The sequence below is a fragment of the Diabrotica undecimpunctata genome, chromosome 6, assembly GCF_040954645.1.
Source record: "Diabrotica undecimpunctata isolate CICGRU chromosome 6, icDiaUnde3, whole genome shotgun sequence".
Taxonomy (NCBI): domain Eukaryota; kingdom Metazoa; phylum Arthropoda; class Insecta; order Coleoptera; family Chrysomelidae; genus Diabrotica; species Diabrotica undecimpunctata.
This window is the reverse complement of record NC_092808.1, coordinates 36,875,756-36,894,632: the sequence shown is the minus strand read 5'-3', so window position 1 is coordinate 36,894,632 and position 18,877 is coordinate 36,875,756. Positions and strand designations below refer to the sequence as shown.

At 34.5% G+C, this 18,877-nt stretch overlaps 1 protein-coding gene across 1 annotated transcript in view; it reads left to right on the top strand.

The window, feature by feature from the left end:
* side-IV (sidestep IV transmembrane protein) overlaps positions 1-18,877 on the top strand; it is a 747,480-nt gene that overhangs the window by 458,531 nt on the left and 270,072 nt on the right. The window contains exons 7-8 of the mRNA XM_072534629.1: positions 1,101-1,231; positions 3,038-3,197. Of these exons, the coding sequence (XP_072390730.1) occupies positions 1,101-1,231; positions 3,038-3,197 (291 nt within the window). The remainder of the gene's footprint in view (positions 1-1,100; positions 1,232-3,037; positions 3,198-18,877) is intronic.

The window sequence follows — 18,877 nt, the reverse complement described above, 5'->3', positions numbered from 1 at the left end:
ATTCGACCGTACAACCTCTTCACTGAGGTGATAACAGTTATTCCCCTATAATTAGAGCATTTGCGTTAATCCCCTTTCTTCAATATTGAGCTGATGTATCCAACACTCCAATCATCAGGGATATTTTGTCCTTTTAAGCATTTGTTAAATAGTTGAACCAACACCTCATTTTATTGGTAATATTTTTGGTCCATACTTTACCAACTCAATTGGGATGTCTCCAGGTCCTGCTCCTTTACCGTTTTTCGATCTTTTGAGGGCATCGCTTAACTCCCCGGTTGTTATCTCAATTAAAAAATGCTTTTAATATTGCTTGGAAAATAATATACTACGTAGATTATTCGAATAAAACGTACGGGGAAACTGTCTATTGTTTTATAACAAATTTTTTAAATAGCAGATTCTTCCAAGATAAAGTTTTAAAAACCTTTTCAAAAATCCATTACTCAGAAAATGGAGTAACTTAAGGATCTGTCAGCAGTCCTACACTTTTTCAAGTAGTCACCAACATTTTAATAAACTTAGGATAACATAATAATTTTTGTAAAGCTGTGAACACTGGCTTTGAATTTTCTACTTCCAAAACCAAAGGCCTTATTTTCTCAAAAACAAATACAAATATCAACACAAAATATTACTATATATTAAAAATCTATAGAATTCTGTTCTCATTTAAAATTCTTAGGAATGCATTTGGACAACACACTGTCATGGAAGAATACCGCGAAAGAAATGTGCCCCTAATGACTTGAAAGTGTTTTTCAAGCAAGGTATGTGTTAAATGACTGGCTCAAGGAATAGCAAAATTTAAATTCAAAACTCAGGCAAATTAAAAACATAGTAAAAACATAAAAACAGTTAATAAAAGTTGTTATGAGCAAACAGTATTCAACCGCCTACGACTAGGCCATACCAGTCTTACTCACTCATATTTGTTCTCAAGAACTGGACGACCTATTTGTGAGTCGTGTAACAAACAAATAACTGCCAGACTTATTATTTTTATTGAAATCATGAATGTGTTGCTTGTATGAGTCCATTTCAAAAGGTAAAAGAAATAATAAATTAGACTTACTCACAATCAATTTTTTCTATTTCAGACGTACCAATTGTTACTCTCAGAATGGGTATATCATTAAATCCTGACGATATTAAAGAAGGTGACGATGTTTACTTTGAATGCTTAGTCCAGGCCAATCCCAAAGTTCACAAGCTGTCTTGGTTTCATAATGTAAGTACTGGTTTGTATTTTAAAGTCCATACAATAGGTAAAAGTTAGTAGAACAAATAGTCTATGCAATAGTTAAAAATTAATTAAGTCCGAGCTTATGGCAGTTATGAAAGGCAACCCTATATATGTATTTCTGACTATTGGTCGTCTTCAGTACGGTGCAGCCAAGTTAGAAAAGGAGTATGTTAACTTGGGAAAGGATCACTACAGGAGCAATGCAAACAATTTATGACATTAGAGTTAGAAGACCCTGATGGTTTCCAGGGCAACAACTAACAATAACCATGGAGGAAGCTACATCTACCTGGGGAAAGGAATGCTAAACGTTGAAACGTAGTTTGTTAGGATAGTTATTGAGATAATTAGAGTACTGTGGCAGCCGTAGCTCAGTGGCTATATTACTAGCTTAACAAGCCCTCGGTCCCGGCTACGAAAGTAGTCGTTAAGTCATGATAGGGACGCTTGCGCGACTTGAAAACCCTTAGCCAGAAGGTTACACGAACTTGTCAATGTCACGAACTCAATGTCTTCTTGGTTAATTTGTTATTTATAAAAACGGATGGGGGCTATGCTTTGAAATTTTAAAAATCGGTATGTTGGGAGATTGGTGTGGGCTCAAACTGAATCGGAATTAAAAAGTGAAATTAAATTTTCATATATTTGCTTTTGGATGCTTCCATTAGTTTTGTTTACAATCGTGAATACTCTGTATGGGGAATTTTATAAACTTCGTGTTTAGGGGGAAAAATACGTAATACTCGTGAAGCGACTATGTATGAGTAAGCGTAAACGAAAGCAAAAACTTTTGTTGAATTGACCAAAAGTTTTTTAGTAAAGGTTGGTTTGCATTAAGGATCTTGAATTCTACCTCTTCAATATTATTATCGATGTTCTGATGGAGAAGATAAGGGGAGAGGCTCCTGTGTCAATGCTCTTTGTAAATGATATCGGTCGAATTGCTTTAGAAAAAACTAGGACAAGTAATATGATTTAAATATATTGGCTCTAACATAACGGAAAATAGGACACTATATCGAGAAATTGCCCCCAGGATACAGGCTGATTATTTAAAGTTTAAGCGAATGAGCGGGGTACTCCGAAAAATCTTTACACCGAAAAATCTGGAAAGGACTAACAGAAAAGATATACAAGAGTGTGATGAGATCTGTGTTGAAGTACGTCCATGAACTGTAGCCTGTAAAGAGGAGTCAGGAAAAGAATATGGAGGACGAAAATTTTAAGGTTAATGTTGAGTAAAACTAGATGGTATAAGATCAGGAAAGGAGTGATTGAGGAAAGACCCGGGGTGACTACAGTCTCAAAAAAAGTCCAAGAACAAAGATACTTTAATGGTTTGGTTACGTTAGACCTAGTAATAAAAACTATGTGGGATGAAGGATAGATCTATTAGAAGTCAAGAAGAGAGGTAGAGGAAAACCGAAGAGAAGAGGGAAGGACTACGTGGAAGAAGACGTGAAAAATAAAGATTTAAATGGGGAAGATACGATGGACAGAAATAAATGGCAAAGAGGAACATCGACCCTGCAAACGAAAAGCCGAGAAGGCAGTAGAAGAAGAAGGAGATATTATTCTGTTTATTAGCTTATAAATATGTAGTTTTTCTAGTTTTGTACTTCTTCAAATTCAAAATTCCCAATTTTAATTATTGTTTTTCTCTATTGTATTTAATTTATTAGATTATGTGAGTAGAAAGAAAAGGTAACATAAAAATTGATTCGTGAATAAATATTATTATAAATAAAGATTTACTAGACGTAATTTATCATCAATTTATTATTTTTTTAGGGAGTAGAAATTTTTCAAAACAATGGAGCGGGTGTGATAATGAGTGATCAAAGTTTAGTACTACAAAACGTTGCTCGGTCGACTGCAGGCAACTATACTTGTATGGCAACTAACACTGAAGGAAAGGGAGTCAGTAATCCTGTCAAATTAGTCGTCAGATGTAAGTATTCATTATGTTGTTAATTTTTTTATGTAAATCCTGGTTGTCTAAGATCTTATGCCCTTATGGTAGGGATGCATGGATGAGCATTATTGAAAAATTAGATCATATCTCTCATTGTGGAGGTATTTGATTGTTTTACCATCTATGGTGTTAAAAATATCTACCAGTCGCTTGATAAATAGACGCCATTTTTAGTCAGGTCTGGAAACATTGATTCAAATTTTTAATGGGTCAAACTGAAATAGGTAAATAAGAATACTATACACACAGTAGATAGTTAGTCGAAATTAATTTGTTTGTTATTATGCTATTTATATTAAATCAAACAATAAAAAAGAAAAGTAGTTATGAAGTGTGTAAACATTTATTTACTAGTTGAGCGTTTTGGGCTCACAAAGTCATCTTCAGAGCTATACTACAATAGAACACTAATATAAATAACTTAAACTTATTTTCGAAACCAATTTTTTGCCTTGCAATTCTTAAAAGGCACAGATTAAAGCAGAAATCTGAATTTGGTTTCGAAAATTAGTTTACGGATTTATTTATCAGATGTCGCTATTGCGTCCAGATCGAAGCCATTTTATAGTTGCTTCTAATATGACAGGAAAGATTATTTTCACGTTCAGAGTGGTTGTGAATAGCTGCTCCGAAGATCCCTTTTAGGGTGAAGTGCGAGTAAGCGGTACACAAACGCACTATACGTGAAATCAAATCTTAACTGTCTTTTCTTTTTTAACTGTTTTAAAGTTTACAATGTTTCACGTAGGACTTGTCTTTAAGCTTTTCATTTATATTAAAGTTTTGGTAGTCATTTACAATCTAAACCACTGCATCAGTTGCATTGTCACAGAGTTCTGACAAACTCTCATTCTTATTTTCTTCTACCAACATGTATTATTAACATTTTGTTTGTTATTTATTAAGTTGTTCTTTTAAATTCTTCTTCTAGTTGTTTGTTTAATATAGAAGAAAATATTTTGCCGGTTTGAAATGTCACTTTATAAAATATTTGTTTTGTTAGTTTCCTTTCGGAGCTTTTTCAGTTAAAATTTCTTTAATAGTGCAGTGTACCATGTACCAACGTTTTTAATTCTGAATTCCATCAGATATAGAAAGTAAAATCTACCCTGTGCAAAAGTGTGCTTTTACCTTGGGGTGGAATTTACCCCAACTAGGGGTCCTACCTATATGTTGGGGATCAACCATTTTGTTAAAAATAGTCCCCAGAATCAATAAAAAAATATGTTATAAGTAAAAAAGATTGTATTTTCGAATAATTGATACTTTTAGGCTTATTTGCGATTGAAAATTTCAATTTTTCTGATGTTTTCAATTGATTTTTCACGAATAACTTAAAAACTAAGTAAAGTTTCGCTTATAGAACTTAACTTAGTCTCCTGCTGGAAAAAAATATATTTCAAATGAACAGTTTCTTCTTTAAAAAAGAACATCTGAGATGGATGTGGCAGAGCCCGAATGGAAAAACTAAGAACAACTTCGATTTTATAATCACTGATAAGAGGCAAATCTTGGAAGATGTTACAGTCTCAAACAGTACCAGTTTTCAACAGGTAGCAATCACAGAATGGTAAATGCATCGTTTACAATAGACCTTGGGAAATTAAGATATCGCATGATTAAAAGGAGATCTACTCAAACCTAAACAGAGCCCAATAGTATAAAAGCATTTTAAGAACACATCAACAGCATTCCCGAAAGCAATAAGAATACAAACACAAATATTAATATCCTAAATGACATTATAATAGAAGCTATAGATGAAAGCCAGAAGATACACTGCCAAAACAATTATATGACGAAATACTGAAAGAATAACTTTCTATACACAAGCGTTAATGGAAGAAAGGAGCAGAATACAAAGTAATAGAAGTAAAGAACATCATGAACAAAAAAAGTAAAATAATACAAAAATTTGTTATGATAAATCTCAAAGTTCTTAGGAGAACATTGAAAAATGGTAAAAAAGAAATCATAAAATTGAAGAATACAGATGGAAATATCATCACCAATAGAGGTAAATTACTAGAAGCATAGTAGAAGATTTCTATACAGAATTATACAGAAATTAACAAAACCGTGATGAGCAATTAACAGAAAAGTTATAATACTCAGGAAAAAGATTAGTCAACCAAGGATTGGAGATGATGCCTAATATATCAAGAAACGAAACAAGGAACACACTTAAGCAAATGGAAAGAAGTAGGAAATATTGGAGGAGACAGACTTTTAGATAATGAATAGAAATTTTTTAACTTATGTGTGCACCAAAGTGAAACAACTTGAAGATGGCCCAATACACTTACAATTTTATTACACAATAAGGGCGATCTAACAGACAATAGACTGTAAACAAAATTAGATTTTTACAAACCTAGAGAAAAGACAAGTTTTAGGAAAAATTTTGGTACCAACGAATCACTCCCTGCATAAAAAGGATTATAGAAAAATCCATCTAATACAACCGACAATTTGTCCTAGCTTTGGTTAACTTGTGAAAAGCATTCGATACAGTAGAAATTAACAGCCTAATGAGAGCGTTGGATGATTGAAGCAAGTCGCATAGATTATCGGTACTCCAAACTAATCGAGAATACACCACAGCAATGGAATCATGACTAAAGAAATTACAACTATGCTTACTGAGTTAGATGCTGCCTGTAACGAAATTGGCTTGAACGTAAATTTTGGAAAGATACAATACGTGACAAATGTGGTACCAAGCGAAAATCCAAAAATCGACTGCAACGAAATAGGATTAGTTCATAAATATAAATACAGTATATCCCGAAATAAACAGTACTGAAACTGAAACATGGGTGTCCCTTTGTGCGCGCTATCATACGTATTTGATCAATTCACACAAAGGTCTAATAAACGTTCTCCAAATAATGCTGTAATTTTGAAGGTTATTGAAAAGTTCAGAAATACGGTGGATGTATTGTGCCAACGAAAAGGAAACTCGGAGCGTCCCACAATAGTAAATAAAAACAATAACCATGAACGTGTTTTTAAGTGAATCTTGGAAAAACCGAAATCTAGCCAGACAAGGACAGCGTTGCATCTTGGCTTCTAAGAACTCCCTTGCAAAGAATCCTAAAGGAGCTGGGGGCATACTCGTACATGATTCAGGTACATCAACAATTACATCCTCGGAATTATCTCAATAGAGTGGAGCACTGCGCCAGAATTCTTGCCTTACAGTATAAAAATTCTGAATTTAAAAAAAAATCTATTTATGTCGGGTCATTTTAAACTTGTAGAATACGACAGCTTCCGGTTTATAAATTGCCGGTTTTTTCTTTGTTTGAATGTTTAGTGTGTGCCTGGTACTAATAAACCTAACAAATCTCTTATCTTTTTAGTTTTCAATAACTTATAACCATTACTTTTTTTCATTTTCTTTTCATTCAAAAGATATTACCACTATATATAGTGCTATAATTAAGCGAAACCGCCTGCAGTGGGCAGGACATGTAGCCCGGGCCCCTGAGTCAAACATGATAAAAAAGATTCTAACAGCGCAACCCGTGGGAATGAGAAGACGGGGTAGACCAAAGCTAAGGTGGATGGACGGGGTAACACAAGATGCCGAGAAGATCGGAGTCGGCTACTGGAAAACCCAAGCGAGGGACAGAATAGAATGGCGTAGAAAGCTTGAGAAGGTCGAGGCCCTCTAAGGGCTGTAGCACCAAGATGATTTCATTCAAAATTTCTCTTGGCATGTTATTCACATATTTTCGCAACGTACCAATATTGTGAGTTTTCTTTTCTAAAAGTAAATTTTTTTTCCTTACATGACGCATCAATCACGCAGGGTTATTAGCCTGTATGGATTGTGATAAGAGTTAGAACTTAACAATAGGATATTAACCATAGCAGTACATGAATAGAAATAAACCTAAATCTATACAAAGTAAAATATTAAATTTTTGATAACAGCTTGCAGTCTTTGAGAAAGGCGAAAATATTTTTAGTATCACTGTCTGTTCCAAGAGCACTATTTAATGTTGATGGTATGTTATACATTTTGCGTTGCACATCGTACTTGGGGCACTGCAATAAACAATGTTTTACCATTAAGACACTTTTACACATGTCAGACACAGATTTATCAGCACGTTTTAATAGGTAGTCGTGTGTTAACCTAGTATAACCAATCCGGAGGCGAGTGAAGGTTACTTGTTGTCTTCTATTGTTAAATTTTGGGAATTTTTTATGATTGATATCAACTTCGTACAGCTTGGTTGGGAAGTTCTTCCATGTATCCTGCCATATTGAATTAATCTTTTCCTTAAAGAATACTTTCAGGTCGGTGTAAAGAGATTTCGTATTCTCTTCTGCGTTTGGGTTCGTAGGTCCTTTTTTTGCTATTTTGCCTACAACCTCGTTTCCTTTGATTCCAGTATGTGACGGTACTCATATAAAATTAACTTTATTGTTTATATTTTCTGCATGTTTTAGTTCCTTTTTAATGAGAAGGAGTAGTGGATGATTGCAGTAGAGTTGATTTAATGCCATTATTGAGCTGAGAGAATCTGTAATAATGATATTTTCCTTTTTTTTTGTTAACTATCAGAACTAGTGCTTTTAGTATCGTATACAGTTAGAAGAAAGACTTATATATTGTCTTCTAAACGCGAGTGGAATCTCTCCAGCTTCCCAGTATAGGGTTTGTATTGGACTTGTGTGGTGTGCTACTAAGGAAATTCGAAGACCTGTATTTTAAATAACATCTATTCAGCGCCCCATTTTTTGTTTGCCGGTGATCGTAACAAATTTATTCCATTTCTTTTTTAAATATTCTAAATGTATCTTCCAAGTTAGTTTTTGGTCAAAGATCATACCAAGAAATCTATGCCAATTGCCAACTCTAAATTGTTATAGTAACTATCTGCTACTAGAATACGTCCACTCTCAAGATAATCATGCATCAAATTAAAGACGACTGTATTGCTTCTTCGTCCCACAGTAACCGTGTTACTCTTTCTTTTATAAATTTCGGTTTCGTAAGTATGTCCACTTTCATTTCATGACTTAAAAATTCTCACACCGTAATATTTTGAGTCCTTTCCTGAAATATATTGCCGGAATAGTAATCTCCCTCTAAATCCCTCTAAATGGTACGATAGATTTATCTATGGACACTAATAAGTTCCATCTTCGTACTATTTGTTTTACTTTTTACTATTTTTAAAGGCCTGGTCTATTTATCTGTTTATCACTTATAACATAATTTGGTCGAAAAATTATCCTAACGTTAATAGTTTTATAAATTATACTTAATAAAAATATATTCTTATCTACAATGTTTTACTTACTTCAACTGGATTTTTAAATAGGCACATTGTAAATGTATTTATATTAAAATATTCTGGTAGATTTTAAATTGGTGCGGAAGACGTACGTTCTTTTCTTTTTCGAGAACAAAGCTTCCTCTCGGGGCTAATACATACATCGAAAGGTTTTTCGTTTCCCAAAGCCGTAACGATACATTTCTTTCGGGGGAAGGAACTCATGCTTTATTACGGTTTTTTATTGCGTAACGATTTAAGGTCGTACCATAAATCAATATTCTAAATATATTCCTTTAGGGTAAACTTTTATGACTAATACGTAGGTAATGGTGTATATGGCTATTTAAAATTTAAGAGTTTAGGAGGTTAATCAACGAAGTGCTCCGAGTATGAACTGTCCGAAAAAGTTCAGTTAAAAATTCCAGAAATGTAATTTTTATCTTAATAAAAAGTTTGTTCTTTAACATAAACTTACACACAAATTACGTATTATTAATAAGGTTTTTTAAAAACCTCTATGCACTTAGAAATTAATAAACCTTCTTTTATAAACTTGTTATGTTTTGCATTTCTTATGAAGATATCAAATGGACTACCTAAGCTCTGAGGTCACAATGGGCGGGGCTTTTAAAAACATTTCCATACGTTTCTAATTTGTGTGTATTTGAGCCATAAGAAGTTGAAAGTATATACACTCGCGATCATAAAATCCGGGTCACCTTGAAAATTTCAAGTTTCTGGAATATTTTTGCCTCTGGTGCGGTATTAACCTTTTTTTTAGGCTAACTTATTTTTTATTTGTCATCAATGTTTGTTTTGAAAAAAAAAACGGTTTTTTATTGTTTTTATTGAAAAAGCAGAAAACAATCCAAATTGTTGATAAAATAGGCATACGAAAAAAATGGAAAATACAGAACGTGGTAAAATGTCAGTAATCACTAATATCGTGTATTGCCTCCACTTGCTCTAATGACCTCTTGCAGACAACGGGGCATACTCTCAATTTTTCTCTGGATTACATGTTGTGGTATGTTATTCCACTCTCTCACTAACAGATCCTTAAGCTCCTGTCCGTTGTTAGGAGAAGATGTTAGGGGTTGAATACGTTTTTTCAAATCGTCCCAGATATGTTCGATAGGATTCAGGTCCGGAGACCTAGCTGGTCAGGGTAACCTCGTAATTCCAACCTCGTCCAAGTATTGCATACTGATCATGTCAACGTGCGTTCGAGCGTTGTTCTGCATAAAAACCGTGTGTTTTCTCCAAGCCTTGTCATGTTATGCATAACTTCATAACTTGTTTTTCCAGAATCTCCGTAATGTCCCTTCGTGCAGTTAAGGACCCATTTTCGATGAAGGGTAATTCTGTGCGGAAGTCGGAAGATACACCTCCCCAAGCCATGACCGAGCCTCCACCAAATGGCATCTTTGGAGCAATGCAAGCTTGTGAAAATCATTCACCGGTTCTCCTCCAAACTCTTACACGTCCATCGGATCCAGTTAGGCCGAAACGGGATTTATCTGAGAATAACTCTTTGCTCCAATCGTTAATTCCCCAATGCGCAATATTGTCGAGCAAAAGCTTGTCGTGCTACTCGATGCGCCAGGCGAAGTGGCGGTCCTGTAGCCGTTACCCGAGATGATAGTCCAAAAGAACGATGTCTTCTCCTGACTGTTTCACCGCTAACATTGCGATTTCGTACTTTCTGTAGACGATTTCAATGCATAATCGCAGTTGAGGTCCGGTTTCGTGAAGCCTGAAACACAAGAAAACGGTCATCATGACCGTGATCCGTGATCATTCTTCTTCGTCCAGAACCAGGTCGTCTGGATAGCAAACCCTTCTCCTGAAAACGTTGAAGTACTCGTTGAACTGAAGAAAGGCTTACGCCAACTAACAGTTCTTGCGACTTGCCGTTGAGTGTGACCGTCTTTCACAAGCGCAACAATTTGTGTCGTTTCAACGACAGTCAAGGGTATTTTTGGCAAAAAATAAACAATAATTAACACTAATAATGGCACTACTAAACACTAGTGGTGGCAATAATAAACGTTTGTTCGTTGCGTTTGAACAGAAAGTCGAAACACAAATGAGACATTTAAAACAAGCAGCAGTTACAGCTACCGTTCATTTTGGGAAGTGTGCGCTTTCCCGCGAAATCGGCACTATTGAAATTCTTTGTTGCAAAGGAAACCGCTAAGTCGACAGCAATTCCCAGAAACATGCATTAGTTTGTATTTGTGTTATTATTATTTACGATAAAGCTCATTAAAAATGAAATATCGGTGATTTTCAAGGTGACCCGGATTAAATAAGGACTTTGGGTTATGAACATTCATTCTGTGCGATTGGTAATATTTGTTAGTAAATTTGTGAGGTAAGAATATCAAAGTATTTAGATATTTACTATGAATGTTCATATTTTAAAGTTATGTCATTGTTTGATTAAAACTTTATTTATTTTTTATAGCATTTCAAGGTATTTTGTTGTTTTTATCGTGGTTATTTCAAAATTAATCAAGGAATTATTAAATATATGTACGAAGTTAAAAAGTATTTAAATTATGTTTTATTCTTTTTTTGTTGCCAGTAATTTTATCTTGTAAAAGACATTCGTTTTCTCGCAGTTTCAGTTGTAATTAACATTCTGTGCAAAACTTTTTAAAGCCGTGAAAGCATATACTGGTTCAGACGTGGCCTGAGATCGCAATCCACTTATCGCCAAGGTTACACTCACCTTATTAACAAATATTAAAAGACTTCAAAGAATCCCTACAATAGACACAAGAACACTTAAAGAACGTAAAGTAAAAGAATGCCTCCAACATGAACTGCATGCGAACTGGAACTGTAGCAAATTGAACACAAACACCAATAATATTGACGAGTACTGTTATCGACTAAAACATTGTTTACTGGAATCCTGTAAAGAAATACTAAAGACTTCCACAAGGAGAAAAGAAGAATGGATGAATGACGAGATACTCAATATGATTGAGTATCTCGTCATGAGTAATAGTTTGGGGGATAAAATCACTAACACTCAAAAAAGAATAAAACTTTAATGTAATTATGTTTTAACTTAGTAAATATATTCAATGATTTATTAATTAATTTTGAAATAACCTTGATAAAAACAACAACAAAATACCTTCAAATACAGTTAAAAATAATTAAAGTTTTAATCAAACAATGACATAACCTTAACATAAAAATATTCATAGTAAATATCTTAATACTTTGATATTCTTATCTCACACATTCACACACAACAAATAATACCAATCGCACAGAATGAACGTTCATAACCAAAAGTCCTTATTTATTCTACAAACATTTAAAAAAATCAATATTTCCAACTTCTTATGGGATAAATACACACAAATTAGAAATTTTTGAAAAGGTTTTTAAGATCCCTGCCCATTGTGAGGTCAGACTTAGGTAGTTTATTATATCTGCTGGTCTTATAAGTCCACTTTGGAGGTGCTTTTCCAACCTCCTGGCAAAATGCGCAGGTACTTTTACTACACAAGAAAGAAGACCAACAGAAACTCAAAAATTACAGACCAATAAGCCTGGTACCACATTCGTACAAACTGCTTGCCAACCTATTTGTCTGTTCGTAAGATCAACAGACTATCAAATAAGTTACAGTAAGTCGATATTTACTAGCCTGTTGAACAAGTGGGATTTCGCGATGGTTATAGTACCATAAAATGCCCACAGACAATACAAACACATCGAAAAATGTAACGAATACAATAAGCCTCTACATTTTGCATTTGTCGATTACAATAAGGGATTCGATTATATATAACGCTGGGTTGTATTAGAAGAAATAAATAACACAATTGATTTCAGATATAGAACACTCCTAAGATACATATAAGATAATGTAACGATGCAAATAAATGTGGCAGAGGGTCTAAAAACAAATAAAATAAGAACTAAAAGAGAATCTAGACAGGTAGACATTATCTCTCTAAAATTATTTACTGTTGCCTTAGAAGATGCGTCCAAGAAGTTAAATTAGAAAAAACGCGAAATAAAATGGCAATTATCTAAGATTTTCCTACGATATCGTACTCATAAGTAAAAATACGAAGGAACTACTGTACATGCTCAAATAGCTTGAACAAAAATCTGTGAAAATTAGTTTAAAAATAAATTTAAATAAAACAAAAGTGATATCAAATCACTTGACATTACTAAAAGCTTCCGTATGCAAACAGGTATCCGAAAATACTGTGTCATATCTCCATTTCTCTTTAACTTGTATTTTAAATGCATATTCAAACAAGCACCGGACAGCACCGAAATTGGTATACAAATACAATAACAACTCAAAAATTGAAACTAAAAAAGGCAAATTGTATTGAATTTGAAAAAATTATATCAGAGAGATTGAATCAGATTAAAATTTCAGATTCGATTGACGACACACTCACTAGCCTTAATCAGCTTGTACTGAATGCTCCTAATATAGCCATAGGAAAATCTCAACTTTTAAAGAAACACAAACTAGTTCGCTGGTGGAATACACAATGTGAGGCCGCTATTCATTTAAGTATAACAATTTGGAACCGATACAAAAATACAAAAATATTAATCGATTAACTGAGTACAAAAAATGTAGAGCTGAAGCAAGGAGAATCATAAAAGAAACAAACAAGAATCCTGGCAGAAATACATACAGTATACCATACAGACGCGTCTGAAACTGAAAATGGAGTCGGAGTGGCAATAATTAGCAGTACAGAGATTATCAAACGTAGAATTTCAAATACTGCAACTATATTAGCGGGAGAACTCTAGGTAATTCACCAAGCGATACTACACGTCAATGCAAATAGGATGAACAAAATAATAATCGTGACATATTTCATCACTAAAAATAATCAGGAAAATATACACGCAGCATCCATTAGCTTTACTAATAAAGGAAGAACTAAATAAATTCCATACTAAAGATACAAGCATCAAGTTTCTCTGGGTCCCATCACATGTTGGAATAGTAGTAAACGAAGCAACAGACAAAAATGCCAAAGAACAGTATACACAACAGTATCCCCATATCACCCCAATCTGTAAGTATGGATCTAAAAAGCTATTTCATAAAGCGCCTGTTTGAGAACTGGAACAATAAATGGAAATCCACACCATCAAAGCTTCAGGTGATAAAAAGTAAGATTGAACCATGGCAACCACCCAAGGTATTCAGACGAAAGCAAACAATTATTTGCCGTTTACGACTTTTCTAATGAACATTTGTTCAAGACAGAAGAACGCCCAATTTGTGATGAGTGCGGTACCGCTTACGATAAAACATATGCTAGTGGAAAAGTGCGAAAAGTTAAATCGTCACAGAATTAAATACCGTTTACCAAACAATCTTAAAGACATTTTAAATTGAGAAAACACTATAGATAACCTACTTTTGTTTTTAAAAGACTTTAATTTACTAAGCAAAGTGCAATTAATTGTCACCGTTCCGCTACTAACCTTATTAGGTTTAAGCCGGTTTTTTGTAAATAATAAAAAAAAAGTCAGTGTTGACAGTGTCTGTCAATAAATCTGAAAGTGTCATTTTATTAACCTGTGCAAAAATACACAATACTTACGTAGTAAAAGAATTTCTCAAAATTTTTGGTGATTTATTATTTCCGTGTTTTATTGTTAGCTACACTAAGAAAACTTGAATAGCTAGACCACATATCGATACACGATAAGTAGAGTCTATTTCAATTGATTCACAGGCCTACAGTGTTTTTGGTGCCAAAGTGTTTAGAGCTGATTTTAGGTATACTTGGGGTGCTGATTCCGAATATGGCTTTAGTTTTACCCTATCAGCTCTAGTTTTCAAGATAATGTAGGTCATGCCAGTTTTTATGCATTAAAATACGAATATGCTGATATGGATATACTAAACTCAAATAAAAATCACACAATTAGAAAATACGTACATTTTAAGCCATTTAACTACAATAAAACCCTTTGTACAATAAAACAGATATACAATTAGTTTTGAGAAAAAAACTAACAAAATAGAAAAAAACTTTACTTGACGTAACGAAAGCTTCGCTTGCGTGATTTCCTGGAATGAACAATTAAACAGTCTCTCTTCAAACTAGAGCAAAAATCTGTTATCATATGGGTGTCCCATCTTCCTTGGTAGCGGTTCTTATGTCTTGGTGAAATCTTTCACCTTGCTCCTCATTTGTGTCATCTAAATTTTCAGGGAAACTTATCAAGCAAAGTGCAATTAATTGTTACCGTTACGCTAATAACCCTATTTGATTTAAGCTGGTTTTTTGTAAATAATAAAAAAAATCAGTGTTGACAGTGTCTGTCAATAAATCTGAAAGTGTCATTTTATTAACGTGTGCAAAAATACTCTGCAATACTTATGTAGTGAAAGAATTTCTCAAAATTTTTGGTGATTTATTACATACCAATTAGCTTTAATCCAAGTATTTTACGTTAAGACAGAATTTTTTTATATCAATAATTTTTTTAAAGAAATAGCAAAATCCAAAGTTGTTGAAAAAGATTTCCGAAATGTTAAAAAACTAAGATTTGTATCCCTTTGATCCCAAGGGGTTAATCCCTTAATCCCATTTTATATCTACTATGCACGTCTGTTTTAGTATGCAAAGTGATGCGAGGATTTCCTTTCTGCTGATATGAATACAGCTCAAAGCGATTTCGATATCCATGCCAGTGTTTCATTTTTCAGTTAGCGTTTTATTTTTGAACGTGTGAGAAAGAACGAAACAGAATTAGCCTCTTTTATGCATTCCTGTACCGTACCTCAGCTTATAAAAGAATGTGATATTGAATGAAATATAAATGAAGCTTTAATCGCAGTTCGACGGAAATATTTGACGAAGGATATTACGAAAATCTCGTCTCGTTTAATATATTCTCAGCAAAAAGAGGTTTCTATTATTTAAGTATCGCGATTTATGCTTCATATAGCAAGAAAGCAAGTTTAATAATTTATTGTGTATATATATATATATATATATATATATATATATATATATATATATATATATATATATATATATATATATATAGTACGGTCGCGTTAATCCGAACGGAATCGGGGAAACAGGTTGTTGGGATGATCGCATCGTTCGGATTACCTATGCCTTTTTTATTGGGAGAAGAAAAACTGCAAAAACACAATGAAAATGACTGAAAATGGTTTATGTACGTTAATAAAGTAATATATAATACAAATATACATACAATATACTTAATTAATACATATTATCTATATAAATTTTAATGGGGAGCAGTAAAAAAATCTGTAATTTTTTTCTGGACGCCAGTCTCGACGTGCTAATCAAACGCTCTGTCTCTTATACGTCTCAGCATCATGATCTCCTCGCTGCTATTGAGGTTGTCCTCTGCCCAACTGATGGCCGTGTTTAGTGCTTTAACAGCTTCAGCAGCAGAAGTTTTTGAAGCAGGTGGTGGGAATCATCGACTTCCTCCTCTTCCGTTTCTTAATTTTTAATGGCCCTTACAATTTCTTCATCCGTGAGTGTTTATTGAGTATCACTTTCTTTGTCACAGACACCTGATTCTCACAGCACGTTCTCGAATCACAGATTCAGTCATTATTGTAGTGTTGTCTTGCGCCAGCTGAGCAACAGAGAGAGTTAAAATCATTTTTTTTTTCGTTGGATGAAAAATCGTCAATAGCCATTAAGTTTGGGCTTAAGTTTTTTCAAGAAAGTTAAATCAAACGTTGTGAAAAGGATGACCAACAATTTGCCAAATTGAAAACGACGTCCTTGAGATTGATTTTCTTCAAGGCTACTACCAGATCAGTTCCACTTTGCTCGTCAGTAAGAATTTTGGAGAGTAGGTAAAGCTTTTCGATAGCGCAGTTTTGTGTTCTGGATGACATTTTGGTCCACTATGGAATCATAGCTGTCGCGTTGGAAGTTATTAACGTGGCAAAAATTTAACCATCTTCACTATAAATTTTATCAGCGGATGGATGACCAGGGCAGTTCTCCAGCAGCAACACTGTCTCCTGAGGGAGGTTCATACGTGCGAGATAACGACGAACGTCAGAGATGAATTCAGTTTTGAACCAATCCAAGAATCTCTTGTCACCCATAAACATTTTTGCCTTCGATACCATACGGGAAGATCAACAGATTTAAATGCACGAGGCTTGTTAGCCGTCCCCACAACAAGCAAGCTAAGTTTGTGAATCCCTGAGGCATTTGCACAAGGCATAAAGGTGATTCTTCTTTTACAATTTTTCGACCAGGAGCGTTCTTTTCTTGAGATGACACCAATGTGTCGTCTGATAACATGCGCCAAAATAACTTACTTTCATTTGCATTGTAAATTTGCTCAGGTGTCAAATTGTTTTTATTAACAAATTCTTTAAATGCAGGTCGGAAGGGTTTGATGCCGGCGGCAATACTCGAAAGTTTTTTACCAGTAAGTAAGAGATGTCTAACCCCATGACGAAGTTGTCCAACCAACCCTTAGATGCGCTAAAAGCTTGGTGATTTGGTGACATTTCACGATGCAAATGACGGGCTTTTTCACACAACATTTCACCACTTACTGAACATGCGTTCTCCGCTGTTGTAGGAACCACTTGAACAACGCACTTTCTACCTTTGGATATTCGGGGGGTCTTATGGTTTTTCTCTTCCCTGGACCACTCTCCGTTTCGCTGACGAATTCTTCGATCTTTTCTTTGTTCTTCTTAATGTCTGTAATGGTAGATTTGCCAATACCGAACTGTTTTGAAATGATACTTTAGCTAGTTTCTTGCTATATCAACTTGAGAATGTTGGTCTTTTGTTCGCTAGTCAAAATCACGTGTTTACGTAGAGCCATCGTGATAAAAAAGCACTAACAGAACTAAATAATATGCAGGTGAGCAAGAAAAGCCCAAGAACAGAGTTTGTGGCATAGGCGCTACAACTTTGAGTTATGCAGAAGTTTTGGGAAACCTGACGTTGTAAAATGTATTAAATTAGCACGCCCTCAAAGGATAGGACATGTAATTAGGCGAGATGAAGATGCACCGATCAGAAAAATTTTCGACCGAAGAGGACCAGTGGGAAGACGAGCCAGAGGAAGACCAAAAACTCCAAAGCATGGAGAAGAGTTTCCAGAGACAGAGGCGAATGAAAGATTGTTCTGAAGAAGGCTTTTGCTCATAACGAGCTGTAACGCCACTGATGATGATAAGCAAGGAAAGTAAAAACCGATGTTCGTCATGGTTTTCTTTTATTTATGTAACTGTTACAGCACCAGCAAACGGGCGAACGATGGGTTAAAGAATGATGTCTAGGTACTGCTAAGCCGCATGGAAATGGTCTGGAAAAACGAGGTCCATTCTGCCACCGGGTATTATTCCGCCCATACCATGACTGTACTACCTCTGTATATGTAAACTTCAGGGGCGTGTCTTAAGCGTTCTATATTTCCAGGTCGTCTCCACGATTTGCATCCCAATTTTGATAGTCATAACACTATAATCTTACAGAGCGATTGTCTCTGAAGTCAGGTGGATATCTTAATGGCATTCGACTGTAAAGACTTGCTTTATGGAGATGATTTTTTAAAGTATCACGGCCTATGGTTACCTGGTGTGCTCGCTGCAAGTCGCTAACCGATTCAGGTTCTGTAATTGTTGGTTAGCGGTTAACTCTAAAAATCGATCTTGAGCTGCTGTTTAGCTGCACTTCCTGCGTCACAAAAATGCCACCACAATCGACTTAATACTTTGGGAGACTCTTATACACTCAGCAACACTAGTTTGCCGCATATCCCCTTGAAAAAGGTCTACAGCTCCATTCATTTCATCCAAAGTTAAATAACGTGATAAATAATAAAATAAAAAACATAATACACTAAAAAAACAAAAATTGTATAGCAGGAACAAAATCAAAATTACCAGGATATTAACTGCAGTATAAAAACTATAGTTTTTTCCTCCCCCGTTAAAAACTTTGTCAAATATTCGTTTGTCACTTTTGCCGTTTTGTTTTACTTACAAAAATCTACAGGATGATCAACTGTACACATTCAATTGAATTATTAGCCCAATGTATTATTAGCCCAGTCTGGATATGCAAAAATCATCGATTGCACGCCAAAATGTTTCGCAGATATCTGAAGCTTTTAAGACATAGCTGGAGTTTACTATAGTGTATTTTTATGTATGAGAGAGTAATAAAACAATAAATTATGTATGCAAATCCCTAAACTGTTGATACGGGTGACTCAATGAAAAACAGATATTTGTCAACAAGTTTACAGAAGTATATAGGAAAACAATTTTAAATTGAGTATGACCACCAGGTATAAAGG